The sequence below is a fragment of a genome, unplaced genomic scaffold (genome assembly GCF_019419815.1).
Source record: "Pyrus x bretschneideri cultivar Hongxiangsu unplaced genomic scaffold, Pyrus_bretschneideri_v1 Contig169, whole genome shotgun sequence".
NCBI lineage: Eukaryota > Viridiplantae > Streptophyta > Magnoliopsida > Rosales > Rosaceae > Pyrus > Pyrus x bretschneideri.
In genome coordinates, this window is record NW_025999467.1 from 1 (window position 1) to 12,815 (window position 12,815).

General features: G+C 33.5%; 1 protein-coding gene across 4 annotated transcripts; it reads right to left on the reverse strand.

The window, feature by feature from the left end:
* Nucleotides 1-1,449: 1,449 nt before the first annotated feature.
* Nucleotides 1,450-6,056, reverse strand: LOC125475892 (PH, RCC1 and FYVE domains-containing protein 1-like). Of its 4 annotated transcripts, none has more exons than XM_048581253.1 (6): nucleotides 5,479-6,052; nucleotides 4,683-4,769; nucleotides 3,759-3,845; nucleotides 3,556-3,642; nucleotides 3,341-3,460; nucleotides 1,458-2,819 (listed from the first exon to the last, which is right to left on the reverse strand). In XM_048581253.1, the coding sequence occupies exons 1-6, from the start codon at nucleotides 5,524-5,526 to the stop codon at nucleotides 2,721-2,723; spliced, it is 528 nt and encodes a 175-aa protein (XP_048437210.1). In that variant the 5' UTR covers nucleotides 5,527-6,052; the 3' UTR covers nucleotides 1,458-2,720. The 4 variants fall into 4 exon arrangements, with proteins under 4 accessions (XP_048437213.1, XP_048437210.1, XP_048437212.1 ...); XM_048581255.1 differs by having other exon boundaries at nucleotides 1,458-2,691; nucleotides 5,479-6,050; XM_048581254.1 differs by having other exon boundaries at nucleotides 1,459-2,810; nucleotides 5,479-6,051.
* Nucleotides 6,057-12,815: the final 6,759 nt, after the last annotated feature.

A 12,815-nucleotide genomic window follows, 5' to 3' on the forward strand; every position in this document is an offset into this window, starting at 1 on the left:
TACTCTTCTCATTCAGTCGGTTATGATGGGGAAATTGCACCAAAAAGTCAGGATTGGTGGCTTACTCTTCTCATTCAGTCGGTTATGATGGGATTTTTCTTTTTCCCACTAAAAACAAAACAATAGATGGAAATTGCACCAAAAAGTCAGGATTGGTGGCTTACTCTTCTCATTCAGTCGGTTATGATGGGATTTTTCTTTTTCCCACTAAAAACAAAACAAGAGATGGTACCAAAGAGTCAGGATTGGTGGCTTACCCCATTTTTCCAACTACCTCGATGGTTTCTAACCACTTGCTTGGTAAGACTGCAGCGGTTTTTTACTTGTGGAATTAATTTAAAGTGAAAATGACCAATGAAATAATTGAGAAAAATTGGTTGAGGCTGAGGTATTATCAAGGGTTAACTTTTAAATGTTAATTATTTAATACTATCTAAATAAAATGTTTTAAGTTTGATTCTGGCCGAAAAAGAATTTGATCCATATTATTATTAGTTCATTGTGAGGCTAAGCGCACTCATGTAGTCAATTGAGAATTTGAGGTTTTAATGTTTTTAATGAATCTAAGGGTATTCAATCATGATTTTAAGTGATTTTTTGAAATTTAACGTGTATTCAATCAAATTTTTAAGATAATATTAAAATCCTTAAAAATATTTGTATTCAATTAAGATTTCAAAGAAGTTTATAGCATTCTAGGTGTATTCGATTATGAATTTATTTTAAAGAATTTTAAAACGTTAAGGAATTTGAGGGAATTTGAGAGCTTTCGTATTACAATTTATGCATCACAAATCTCACCTCTTCCCTTGAGATTTTGAGATAGTTGAATCAAAAAATTTCATGGAATCTCTACAAATAAATTAAACTCCCTTAAACTTCATGGATTTATAAATCCATTAATATCTCTAAAATATACACCCCTAAATTTGTAGACAAAGTTTTGGAAACTAAAGAACATGGAAGTTGATAATTGGTTTATTAGTTAACGTTGATAAACATACTTATTTATATTAGTGACACATCAATTAGTGTGTAAATTTAGTATACGAATTTAGTCTCCATTGCATTACCCTTATGAAATATATGTCGCAGCTTTGGAAATTTTTTTTTTTTTTTCAATCCATAAAAAAAGCATTGTTAAATTCAAAATTATGTGAAAGAATAGTGTCAAAAAACTAAGAATAAGACGTAGAGGAGACACATAATTGGAACAGAAAACCCTCGGCCTGGTTTTACCAGCTTTCCCAAAGAAGATTATGTCTCTTTTCGCCAATCCTCTCTTTTAATTATTTGGACAATCAAATAATATTTAAATTGCATAATCAAACCAAGAAAGTAAAGAAACGATAAATTATTTGATCAGTCGAGAACGAAAGTATCTCTATAAATAAATAAACAATTGTTTACAGAGCCAAAACAAAGACTAAAAAAAAACATGTAATTCACAATAAAGAGCTGAACTTGGCCAACACCAAAATGAAAGGACAAAACTTGACAACCAAAAACACGTGAAAGAAGACTGGACTTAATAGTTACGAAATTTCAAGGAAGCTCACTCTCGATGTGTTTGTGAGAATTAATTTAAACTAAATAGTATCAATGAACAGTTTTCAATCCCCTTATATATAACAAAAATAAATAAATAATCATGTAACAAACACACGTTTGTGAGTGAAAAGTTTGAATATGAGTTGATGATTACTTGTAAATTACTGAATACAGTAGGCAAAATTACTAGGATCATCCGTATACCAAAAATTATCATTGGAAACTCACAATGCTAAAATATTTTATGAGAAATTTTATTTCAACCAATATAACTTCACACCAAAATCACTCACACCAAAGTAGGAATAGACTACGAAGAGATGGGTATTTTTTTTCAGGGTTTTTAAACTTTAATCCTTTAAGAATATTGAAATTTAAAATAAATTTGGTGTTAGATTACATATTCCTTTAAGAATATTGAAATTTAAAATAAATTTCGAGGTTTTTTAACTTTAATTCCTTGGAACTTGCACAATTCGTGGTATAAATGGGATACAAAACCCTTGCAGGTGTCTACACCCCTAAAACTCAAAAACACATCGTACTTCCATCGAGGAGCTAATTCGAGAGAAAGAAGAGGTGCAGAGGCTCTTTGGGTGCTCATCGCCATTGCAAAGCAAATGAAAAGTGAACGAAAAACCACGACGAAAATACTCACACAAAAGTAGGTGCAGACCAAAAGAGAGGTTTTGGGGAAAGGAAATAATGGAACTGGAAGAGAGAAAGAATTAAAGTTGTAGGGAAGCCAAGTGGGACAATACGAATCAATCCAACAAGAAATCCACAAAATGAACACGAACAGACTTAATTGACAAGGAAATTGCAGAAACAGATTGAAAAAAGTCAGTGTGAACATGCTGCATTATATTTAGGACCAAAAATAATTATTCGTTTTTTGGGGCCTCATTTCTTCTGGACGGTTTCCAACTACTTGCTGGAAGGCTTCCAACCACGTTTTACATGTCTCTCCCAAGATTTTCCACACTTCGGTCTGTATACTGTTGGGACCCACTACTTTTCTATGCTTCATCTTTTTTCACAAGCTAAAAGCTTCTTTTTTTATTGATTTGGCGGTAGAAGAAGTAATTTCTTCACTTTTCCGAGTTACTCAAATTACCCAAATAAGTACTCCTTTCGTGCCTGTCATTGAAAAGATTATGAACATACTTTCAGTTTGAATTCAAATCTGGAGAGCCACTATCTCGTGCACCACTAGCAGAACTATCACTAGGACAATTTGATGTCAAGTGCTTGCCATCCTGAAGTACCCGAAAACATGATAAGCAGGCAGTCATTCAACAGGTGTACTTATACATATCGAAATGTAAGAGAAACTTTCATACATCCAAAGTCTATGTGATTTCACCATAAAGAGGTTGGATGACTACGATAAAATCATATGAACTGAACTATAAGGTTGGATAACTCATTTAGAATATATATATATATATATATATATATATATATATTAAACATATAAAGTAATAACAAATAAGATAAAAAAATGTCTACAAAAAAAAGCCAATCCAAAAATTACAAAGGGAAAGAAAAATATATATTAAATATGCAAAAACACTATGTCTATGCAAGGAGAAGTTTAATTTCTTTAAGAATCAAATACTAAAATTTAAATAAAATAATAAAAGAATCTTATCATAGTATTTAGCATTTCAAATTTAGCGCAAAAGCTCCAATACAGCATGTTGATGCCTATATAACACAGATCACTGCAAGACAAGAGAAAACATAAAATTTAACCACAAAAGAGGTTCTAAGTAGGCATATTTACATCAAGGTAGAGGCCTCCATCACTCCATCCGTCAATTTTCGAACGCCCACCTCTGCCAGAGGAAATTAGTGATTTAAGGCCTGCAATCCACACTTGCGCCTCAACTTTGTCCTTGCAAATCTGGACGCAAATGACAGACTATCATAAATATTGTTATTATAAATAAAAATAGGAAACAATGTAAAGACAAATAATTTTGAGCTTCCACCACTAACCAGATCAAGAGACCGCGTTCCGTTATTGTATGGAAGAGAAAATGATAAATATTCCTTTTCAGGACGTAAATATCGTTGAAAGACAGCCTGTAACAAATTTTGGAGCAAGATGAAATTAGAATAAGCATCGCTAGAAGACTTAAATTTAAACTGCAGTAAATCTATGCTAATCATGTACTAAAAAATTATATCAAATTGCTCACAGTTCTTTGTCCAGGAACAGTTCTTGTGACAGACGCCAACTTCAAACTTCTTTCGATACTTGAAATCCAGATCAAAGTTGATTCGTCCTGAAATTATTAAATGCAGCAGTAAGTAGAAAATAGAAAGAATTTAAGCAGACAAAATTTGTGAATTAAAATACAATAAATATAATCACAAGCAAGAACCATAGAAGGCCATTGAAATGCTATCTACCACAGAAGGCCAGTGAAATGCTATCCCATTAGCAGTATTTTACAATGCATACATCAAAACACAAAGTAGCATGGTTATGCAGCAACGTAGCAGCACAACTAATGTCAACTGACATTTAACATATTCCAATACCTTACAAGGTGAAATGTATAGTCTATCAACCTTCGTAGCTATTAATGATATGTTTCTCCAAGAACTATAGACCATATTTTGCCTTGACTGACCTCAAACTACACTACGAATAAGTTCTCAAATCTCTCATCCAAATTAAATATGCCATAGAATCTGGCAAACTGCCTACTGTACCCTTTGGTTCCAATCTGCCATATGGATCGGAACCTAAATTAACTCAGATTTCCCCTTCAGTTATTAATTTAATTAGCAGAAGGGAAACTTGAGAAATTTTATCTTTTCCGTTATAAGCACAAATGGAAATTGTATGCTTGTGGGAGAAGATAGAAATTACCTAATTGGCACTACATTACCACTGCTAAGCAGGAAATTCAATTAAATATGTTTCGTAGCATTCTTGACTTCATCCTTTTACAAATTTTACTATCTGTTCATGCAGGAATTGTGGAATAAATTTTTTATTTCAACCTTAATAATGGAGCACACCATGTTCTTTTCCTTCCATGGAGTGGACAAACCACCAATATTTTAAAAATAAAAAATAAATCCTGATAGAGAAGCTTTAGATACAAACTTACAGTAGAAAGTCTAAATGGACAAAACTTAGGCTTTCCCTTACGACCATATTTCAGTAGTTGAGCACCCTCCTTCAAAGCAATTATTGCCTGAAAATCATTTAATCATTCAAAACCATGAGAAAGATATGAAGGGCGGATAAACGCTGTATGAACTAAACATAGGACCATATCAAATGCTATTCTAATTATAACGTTACCCTGAACTCCATACCGCATATAGTAATGACTAGACATTTATCGTTCGAAGATGTCAATACTTTACATATGCCTCGGAGCAAACCCAGTTGCCGAAATGGAAAATGCACTTGGGAAAAATACAAAATTAAAAAAGGTTCGAAACTTTGGCCCTGTTTGGTTCTGTAAAAGCACCCATACTGCATCCATTGAGCCAAAAACGATGAACCCAGAAGTGATCCTCAAAACCAAAACCTTGAGAAGAATATGTTCCCACTAATTATATCTAAAAAGTTGTATGTCAATTACCAAATCAAAATTCCCTCACATTTTTAACATACCTGAAGATTATGTTCCCAGTAATTATATCTAGAGAGTTGTTTTCAATTACCAAATCAAAATTCCCTCACATACCTACAAAACTTAAAAGTATCAAGCTAAAAATAAAGAGCTCTCCATCCAATTTCCACTTTTTCGAGGAGGAAAAAAAAACAAATCTTCTGCTTTTCTAAGTAATTAAACAGACAAATAATTAGGAATTTATTTCATTTTCTTTGTATTTTTTGATACATTTGCAAAAACAAAAAAGAGGCAAAGAGAATTTAGAGAGAAAGAGACCGACCTGGTCGATGTCACGGTTGGCATTCCCGTAGCTAACAAGCTCTGCCATTCCATGTGACAGAAATTACCGTAACGCCACCACCCTCTCCGATCCCCCGCCGGAGCTCCGTTCATCATCTACCTTCCAACTGTCTCTCGCGCCTCCGTGCAATACCATCAACGGCCACGTCACCACCACCACAACCACCACTGCTCAGCTCTCTCTTTCTCTACACTACACGGCGTAGATCTGCCGAAACCCTAAGATCTCCAGTTCTGATCTTTGACTCCGAGCAAAGAAGAAACTGAGCTCGAAGCCGTGGACTGTTGGGAAGCTGGTTGCGGAGAGACCGACGGCGGGTTGAAAAACGAGGAGGGCCTCAGAGAGGAATTTAGGGAGTGAAAGAGAAAAGAGAAGGGACGAAAGGGCGTCGGAGAATGGGACGGGAGGGGAAGCGGACCGGACGAAGGAGCGAGGGAGGGAACAGAAGAGAGAGAAAATTCACTGGAAAGAGAAAATTTAGGGGGGTGGAGTGGGGGCCGTGGGGCGTGTCCGAGTCTGTAAAAAGCACAACTGGTCAAACCTGTGAAAAATTGAGTACTACCGATCAAATAATGGAAAATTTTGAAATAGGTCCAATTTTATAGACTATCTTTTGAAATAGGTCCAATTTTTAGTGACTTTTGACTTTTGAAAAAGGTCCAATTTTTAGTTACTTTGGACTCATTTCAAAAAACCCCTCAAATAAATCAAACTCGCAAAATAAAATAAAATAAAATATGTATCTTCTAGAATTTTAGAATTTGATGCAACTGAGTGCGAACATGTTGAAACTACGTGATAAAGGGTGCTGCAGTGCGCATCAAATGTAATTAGTTGAATTGTTACAATTTTTAGCTAAAAAAATATGATACTTACTCAAATTGTATGAGTAGAATTAAAAGATATAAATAATCAAAATTTATTTTCTGAAAATTTTAAATAGAAGATATGTCTTTTGGGTCAACACTATGAAGAAGGTTGTATATCTTCAACTAAAATAAAAAGACTCGATGAACGAGTACTTTAATGCCTATATTGTAGCTTAATGTTTCACACACAATTTCATAAATTTATTTTTACATTCCTTGCTCTCTCTTCTCTCCATCACATTCATACAATTTCTTTCTACTTATTTATAAGGGAATGCAATTCGGTTTTGCTAATCGAATATTTCATACTTTGTTATATTCTGGAAGTGACTTGCCAAGAACACTTTAGCAAACTCATTCGAGTGGGGGCAAATAACACTTTAAGGAAACGATTCAAGTTGTACCTCAAAATCATTATTCAGATTATTCTCTATATTTCTATATTTACTCTAACACATGACCAATGTGGAAAGTTACTCAACGTTTTTCTTTTTATAAACAAGGTTAAACAAGCCACTAATTAGATGTGTCCTCCTCGTATGTTGTTTTTAAAAGCGTTTTGTTGTAAGACTAAGATTGCAGCACTAGTTTTGATTTTCATTTTTTATATAAGTAGTGTAGACCAGCCATATAAGTATAACTTTTCTTTCTTGAATGAGTTTTATTTGTTATTTTCCAAAAGTTCCATTGCTGGAAATTGGCGAGGTGTAATGTCTTCAGCCAAATTTGAACTGAATGTAATTGTAGTCTAGGTTTTGTGTTCCGTTTTTTCTTTTGTGCTACATAAATGTTTACGTAACTACTCATATACGTTATGATATATTCAATTTCAAAAACACTTTATCATTATAAGATTGTGGTTAGATTTTAGTGATGATTTTGGGTCCTTGTAAGAGTGCAAGTGATGCATCCTTTTCTTACGGGTGGTATTAGGTTTGAGCGTTGCGAGAATAGCAGGATGACGATAATGGCCTTCATTAGGAGTGATGTGGCGAAAAGAGAAGCGACCAAGTTGTACGTTGGTCTACACACAAGCAGGACTGGAGAAGGGTAGAGAAGGTATTGTACAAGTGAATGTGGGTTCAGAACTTCAGAGAGATTTGGTGGCAGTTGTAATGCCGAAGGTAGCAGATTTTGAACCCAAACGAGGAGAATGTAGGAGTTTGTGAATACCTACAATTGCACCAATGTTTCATAAATCCATATTAATTTGTGCACACGAATGTCATTGATTTGTATTAAGGAAATACATGGACAAATATTCTATGCATTTTTAAGTGGAGAAAATCCAACAAAAAAACTCGACTCCTTTGTAAACATGAATATCAACCAGTAATGTGCGTGTTAAAGTATAGTCATTCTTTACTTACTAAAGATAAAAGAATGAATGCATGAACTCGAATGCATAAACGAGTATTTGGTTTGTTTGAATATTAGGAAGTGTTTTCTAATAACTAAAAACACTTATAACTAAAGTCTTGTTTGATATTGTTTTTTCATCAAAAGCTATTTCACTTTAAAGCTAAGCATTAAAAAAATGTCTAGTAAAAACAAAATATCTTGCTTATTTTAAAAGCAGTAGCCTCCATACATTATCTTTGAAAGTAGCATGAATGTTGCTTTTAAAAGTTATTTTCATAAAAAGTTGAGTTGAACCTTTAATATATATTTTCAATTCCTTAATACCCTTATTAATTAAAAAAAATTATTTATCTTTTTTACTTGGTTTTATATTATGTTGATAAAAACAAAAGTTTTATTACACTTATTTTTTCTCGCTTACACTTTCTGTATTGCGTTCCTTCAAGACTTAGTAGCTAAGAGCTTGTTTAGATGTGCTTTTAAAATGATTGAATGCGCTTTTAGAGAAAACATTTTTGGGTTTCGAAAGCACTAAAAGTGCTTTCTGCAAGAAGCATCAGTTATGTGATTCTTCTAGAAAGCACTAAAAGTGCTTTTTGCAAGAAGCATCAGTTATGTGATTCTTCTAGGAAGCACTAAAAGTGCTTTTTGCAATAAGCATCAGTTATGTGATTCTTCTAGGAAGCACTTTAAGTGCTTTTTCTAGAATTTACTTGCATCTTTACTAATGATTGGTTCTAAAAACATTTTCACCAAAAGCGCTTTCAATCATTTCAAAAACACATCCAAACGAGGTCTAAACTTCTTTGGCAAGCAAAATTTTGGGGAGTTCTGACGTACAGTCCAATTAATGTGAGAATTTTTAATTCTTGTAGTTTTGTGTAATATTTTTCCGTACTTGCGATGGAAACTTTTCGTATATTTACTGCACCATTAGTATAACAATTGCAATTTGCAATCCGTACTGAGCACTTTCATCAATAGTTTTAAGTTTCGGTTTTGATTTAGGGGTGTGTGGATCACACACCCCTTTTGGTGGATATCCAAATCGGGATGTGTCAGCAGGAGAATCAAGTGTTCAAATGTGAGTACAAGTCTAAGGGTATATAGGCTAGGTAGTTTTGAATTATAATATCTTATCGATGCTTTAAATCGCTTTTGACTTGATAAGGGAATTTGTGAAATTGTTATATAATCATTCATGGTGTTGTGTATGGATCTTTTTAAGATTTTTGTTTAAGCAATTGGTTGAATGATGATCATGTTAGTCATTATGTGGATAAGTAGAATCAAACAATTTTGGCTTTGTTTTGTCCCAATTGATCATGTCTCTAGCGAAATTGTAATTCATTTTGATGCTTGTAAATCAAATTGTACTTCGACTAAGCAATTTGTTGAATTATTAATTTATGACTTATTGTGTTCGAGTAAGTGAAAGTTAGGAAAATTTGTTGTTAATTGAAGCTTAACATTATTATCGTTAAGTTTGTCCAGATAAGTGGGAGTGAATAACTTCGGTTTGCTCTATAAGTAAGTTCACACTGTTATACATACATATTGGGCATCAATAATCTTAAGCCAATTATGTGTTATGTATATTGAGAGCAGAAACTTACTATAGAAGTTGACAATAACTTCATCTTCCTCGATTCTTTAAAGATCAGATTTATTCTTACATGCAATGAATATGATTTACTTTTCTTTAGTTTGAGAAGCCACGTCAAAATAGCCAAAAACCCCTAAAACCTGTGGGACTTTGTTCTTCAAGAAAAAAATAAGGAGGGAATATGGTAAGCAGTTATTTGAAGCGCATGTTCCACCAAGGTGGCTGTTTTGCTTTCTGATTTCTCTCTCAGCTTTTCTTACATGATCGATGCTTTTATCTACGTACTCGCCCATGAATAATACTAAAAAGAGAAAAACTCACACTATAGGTATATAGCACCTTATGTTTACACATTTTCGCAAACCCTAACCCTAATTCGACAACCCTAACCCTAATTTTGTTCTTTTGTTAACTCTGAATGGTGGCAGCTGGCAGTGCATGGCGGTCCACTAAGGGACCAGAGTAGTTTCGGGTCCATCCTAACAACTGTGTAAAAAAATTTCTAACAACATGAAAAGAAGATGAATTGTTCTTGTGAAGAAATTAAGTCAAACGACATGATAGCTTATATTTTTCTAACAGTTTTGTTTACTTTGGCTTTGTGGTTTCTTGAAACTCAAGAATAAGGTTTTAAAATCGACTTTAATGTTATTTCTAAAGCAACCTAATCAACTATTATTTGCAACCCTCCTCTTTGCCCTCTTTTTTTTTTTTGTCAAACGATTCAAACCAGATTTCTTTGTATTTTTGTTCATATAGTTTCACATTTTTTACTGGTTACCCTGGTCTCTACATCCTACTTAGTTGTATTATACATTTTCTTTGATTCTCTCTATTAAATTTAGCAGATCTTTTAATTTTGTGAAGATTATTTCAATTGCTCATATTACGAGTTCGCAATTTTTTCTCAATACATACTGAAAAGCCCTCTCTCACAAAGAATTCTGGCTCAACCGTTGTGGCAGTGCCATGATTGCGAAATTTTCCCATGCTAGGGCTAGCCTATTTGCTGATTCGAAACCAAAGAAGAAGAAAAAATCTGATACCAAAAAGTAATTTCCCTGTTCACTTAGTTTATAATCCTGAAAGCAACAAGGTGGGACATGATTTTATTGATGAAGTGGATTTGGAAGAGTGGGTAACTTATGCTACTAATAATGGCAGTAGTATAATTGCATGATGATAACAGATAACCACTTGAAAGCCGCCTATTTGCTGTTTGGTATTTGGTTCGTGATGCAAATTATAATTGTGCTACTGATTAAAGTAGGGTGGTAAGTACAGCGAAAGAAGAATTCTTCATGATGTGAGAACCGAGAAGTATATATAATGTAGGAACGAGGCTTCCAAAGGCTTGCTTTGCGGACAAGAAGCCAAAATTGCAAAGTTGATTTGACACAGCCACAAAACCTACCTACTTGACATGGTCGCCTTCTTGCCATGCATATGGGACCATTGCATACAAATTAAGGATCACTTTCACTCTTTTGAGGACTTTTCATAAGTGCTTTTAAAAGATTGAAAATATTTTTAGATAAAATGTTTTTGGAACTAAACTTTAGTAAAATGCAAATTAATTCGGGAAAAACACTTGAAGTGCTTCCAGCAAGATGTACATAACTTGTACTTTTTAGCATGAAGCACTTCAAGTGCTTTTGGAATGTAAAAATATTTTTTCTAAAAGAGTTTTTAGTCGTTTAAAAGTATTTGTCGAACAAGTCCTAATTCTCTTTTCGATTGGCCAACTACATTTTACCCAATTGGTTGTCTATCATTATCGTTACCATAGTAGCTAGTGAGCTTTTTAAAACCCGAAGGAAATATAGATGTGTAGTGGGAGGAAGACACAACAAACAAAACACCCATAGAGGTTCAGGAGATCCTCTACTCATCAAGTTCTTTTCACTTCGTAGTACCCCACCATGTTGTGATGAGTACAAACAAACTGCAAGTGTCACTAATTATTTATCAAGTTCTTTTGATATGGTCTCTTGATTATATATATATATATATATATATATATATATTCATATGAATTACATATGACCGTCAGATGATGATTGTATTAAATACATGTTACTATTGTAGCCAATAATATTAGCAGAAAAAAATAATAAACAAAAAGTTGTTTGTATATTATATGTTTGATTGTGTCAAATGATCTGATATTTACAAATTTACCTAAGTTACCTGCAAATAACACAACCCCAACACACTTGCACCAACATCTATGAAGATATGAAGATAATTCTTTGGCATTGCATCTGAGGAAAAGGCCGACTGCAGATTAAACGAAGGACCACCCAAAGCAGCCTAGCAGTTGCTAGTTAGGGCAGATGTTGCAGCCTTTGACACAAGGATGTACTTTGCTTGCTGAAACTTGATGACATCAAAGAGTATAAGCATGGAAGAACCCGTGAAGTACTAATAACTGCTAACACCAAATCTGGGCCCTTGGATAGTAGATAATATCCACTCATATCCACATTCTTCTTGGTTTCTAGCGTAGTTAGTAACGTTTACGACGCGAGAATAGATTGAAAATATTTATTGGTTTATTTCATAGTATTGAAAGAAATCTCAAGATCGAATTCTACGCATGAATCAAATAAGAAAAAACTACATAATTATGGCATTTAGCCCAACAAATTCAAAAAAGCCCATACCTAACGGTTATAGGTCCAGCAAGAAAATCTGAATGAAATATGGTAATTGGGTTTAAGCCCAAAATACAATCCACTAACAGTTTCCATATAATTATTAAATTTGACTTCCACCTACCTTCTTCCCAGCCCAGTCTGAATATTTAAAACCTCTTCACCGTCTTCGGGCCATTAAATTCTGATTTTAATTTGCTTTGATAAAAAATTGTTTACAGGATAAAAAATTTCTTCTCATCTTGATAAATGGTAATGTCCAAAGACGAAGTGTGTGTGAACATTTTTTATTTTTTATTTTTTTAAATGGATGGAGAGAGTAAGAGAGTGTGAGAGAATGTGAGAGAATGTGAGAGCGGGAGAGAGTAGACAAAGATTTTTTTTTTTTATTATTAATTTTATCTTTTATCTTTTATTTATTTATTTTTAAATTGAAGACATTAAAAACTATATGTGGATGATGCTTTTAAAAAACAATAAAATTTGTGTTCTTGTAATTACTAAATTGCCCATCATTTTTAATTGTATTCAGTTTTAATTAGAGAATTAAAATTGTAGTTTTATGGAATTTTAATTAACAACGAGAGTTCTATTAATACGTAGTTTAAAGCAAATGGAATACACCAACTAGAATTACTAGCCGGAAATATAGATTTGGTTTGGCATGAGAAGTAGAATCACCATTAGAATAAGAGATGAACGTCTTCTAGTTGAGCATGGTATGGAGTTCTGATCTCTCCAAAGCTGCTCAAAAAACGCTTTTGGAAGAACATTCGCATTCCGTCACCTCGACTAACTACGAGCGAGAGTGAGGAGGCAGAA

Bases quoted from the DNA above. Each gene is read 5' to 3' on its own strand.
- LOC125475892 (XM_048581253.1), bottom strand. From the start codon at position 5,526: ATGGCAGAGCTTGTTAGCTACGGGAATGCCAACCGTGACATCGACCAG. The intron at 3,643-3,758 runs GTGAGCAATTTG...AATTTGTTACAG, and splicing joins CTGTTCCTGGACAAAGAACT to GCTGTCTTTCAACGATATTT. The intron at 3,461-3,555 runs GTTAGTGGTGGA...ATTTGCGTCCAG, and splicing joins GAACGCGGTCTCTTGATCTG to ATTTGCAAGGACAAAGTTGA.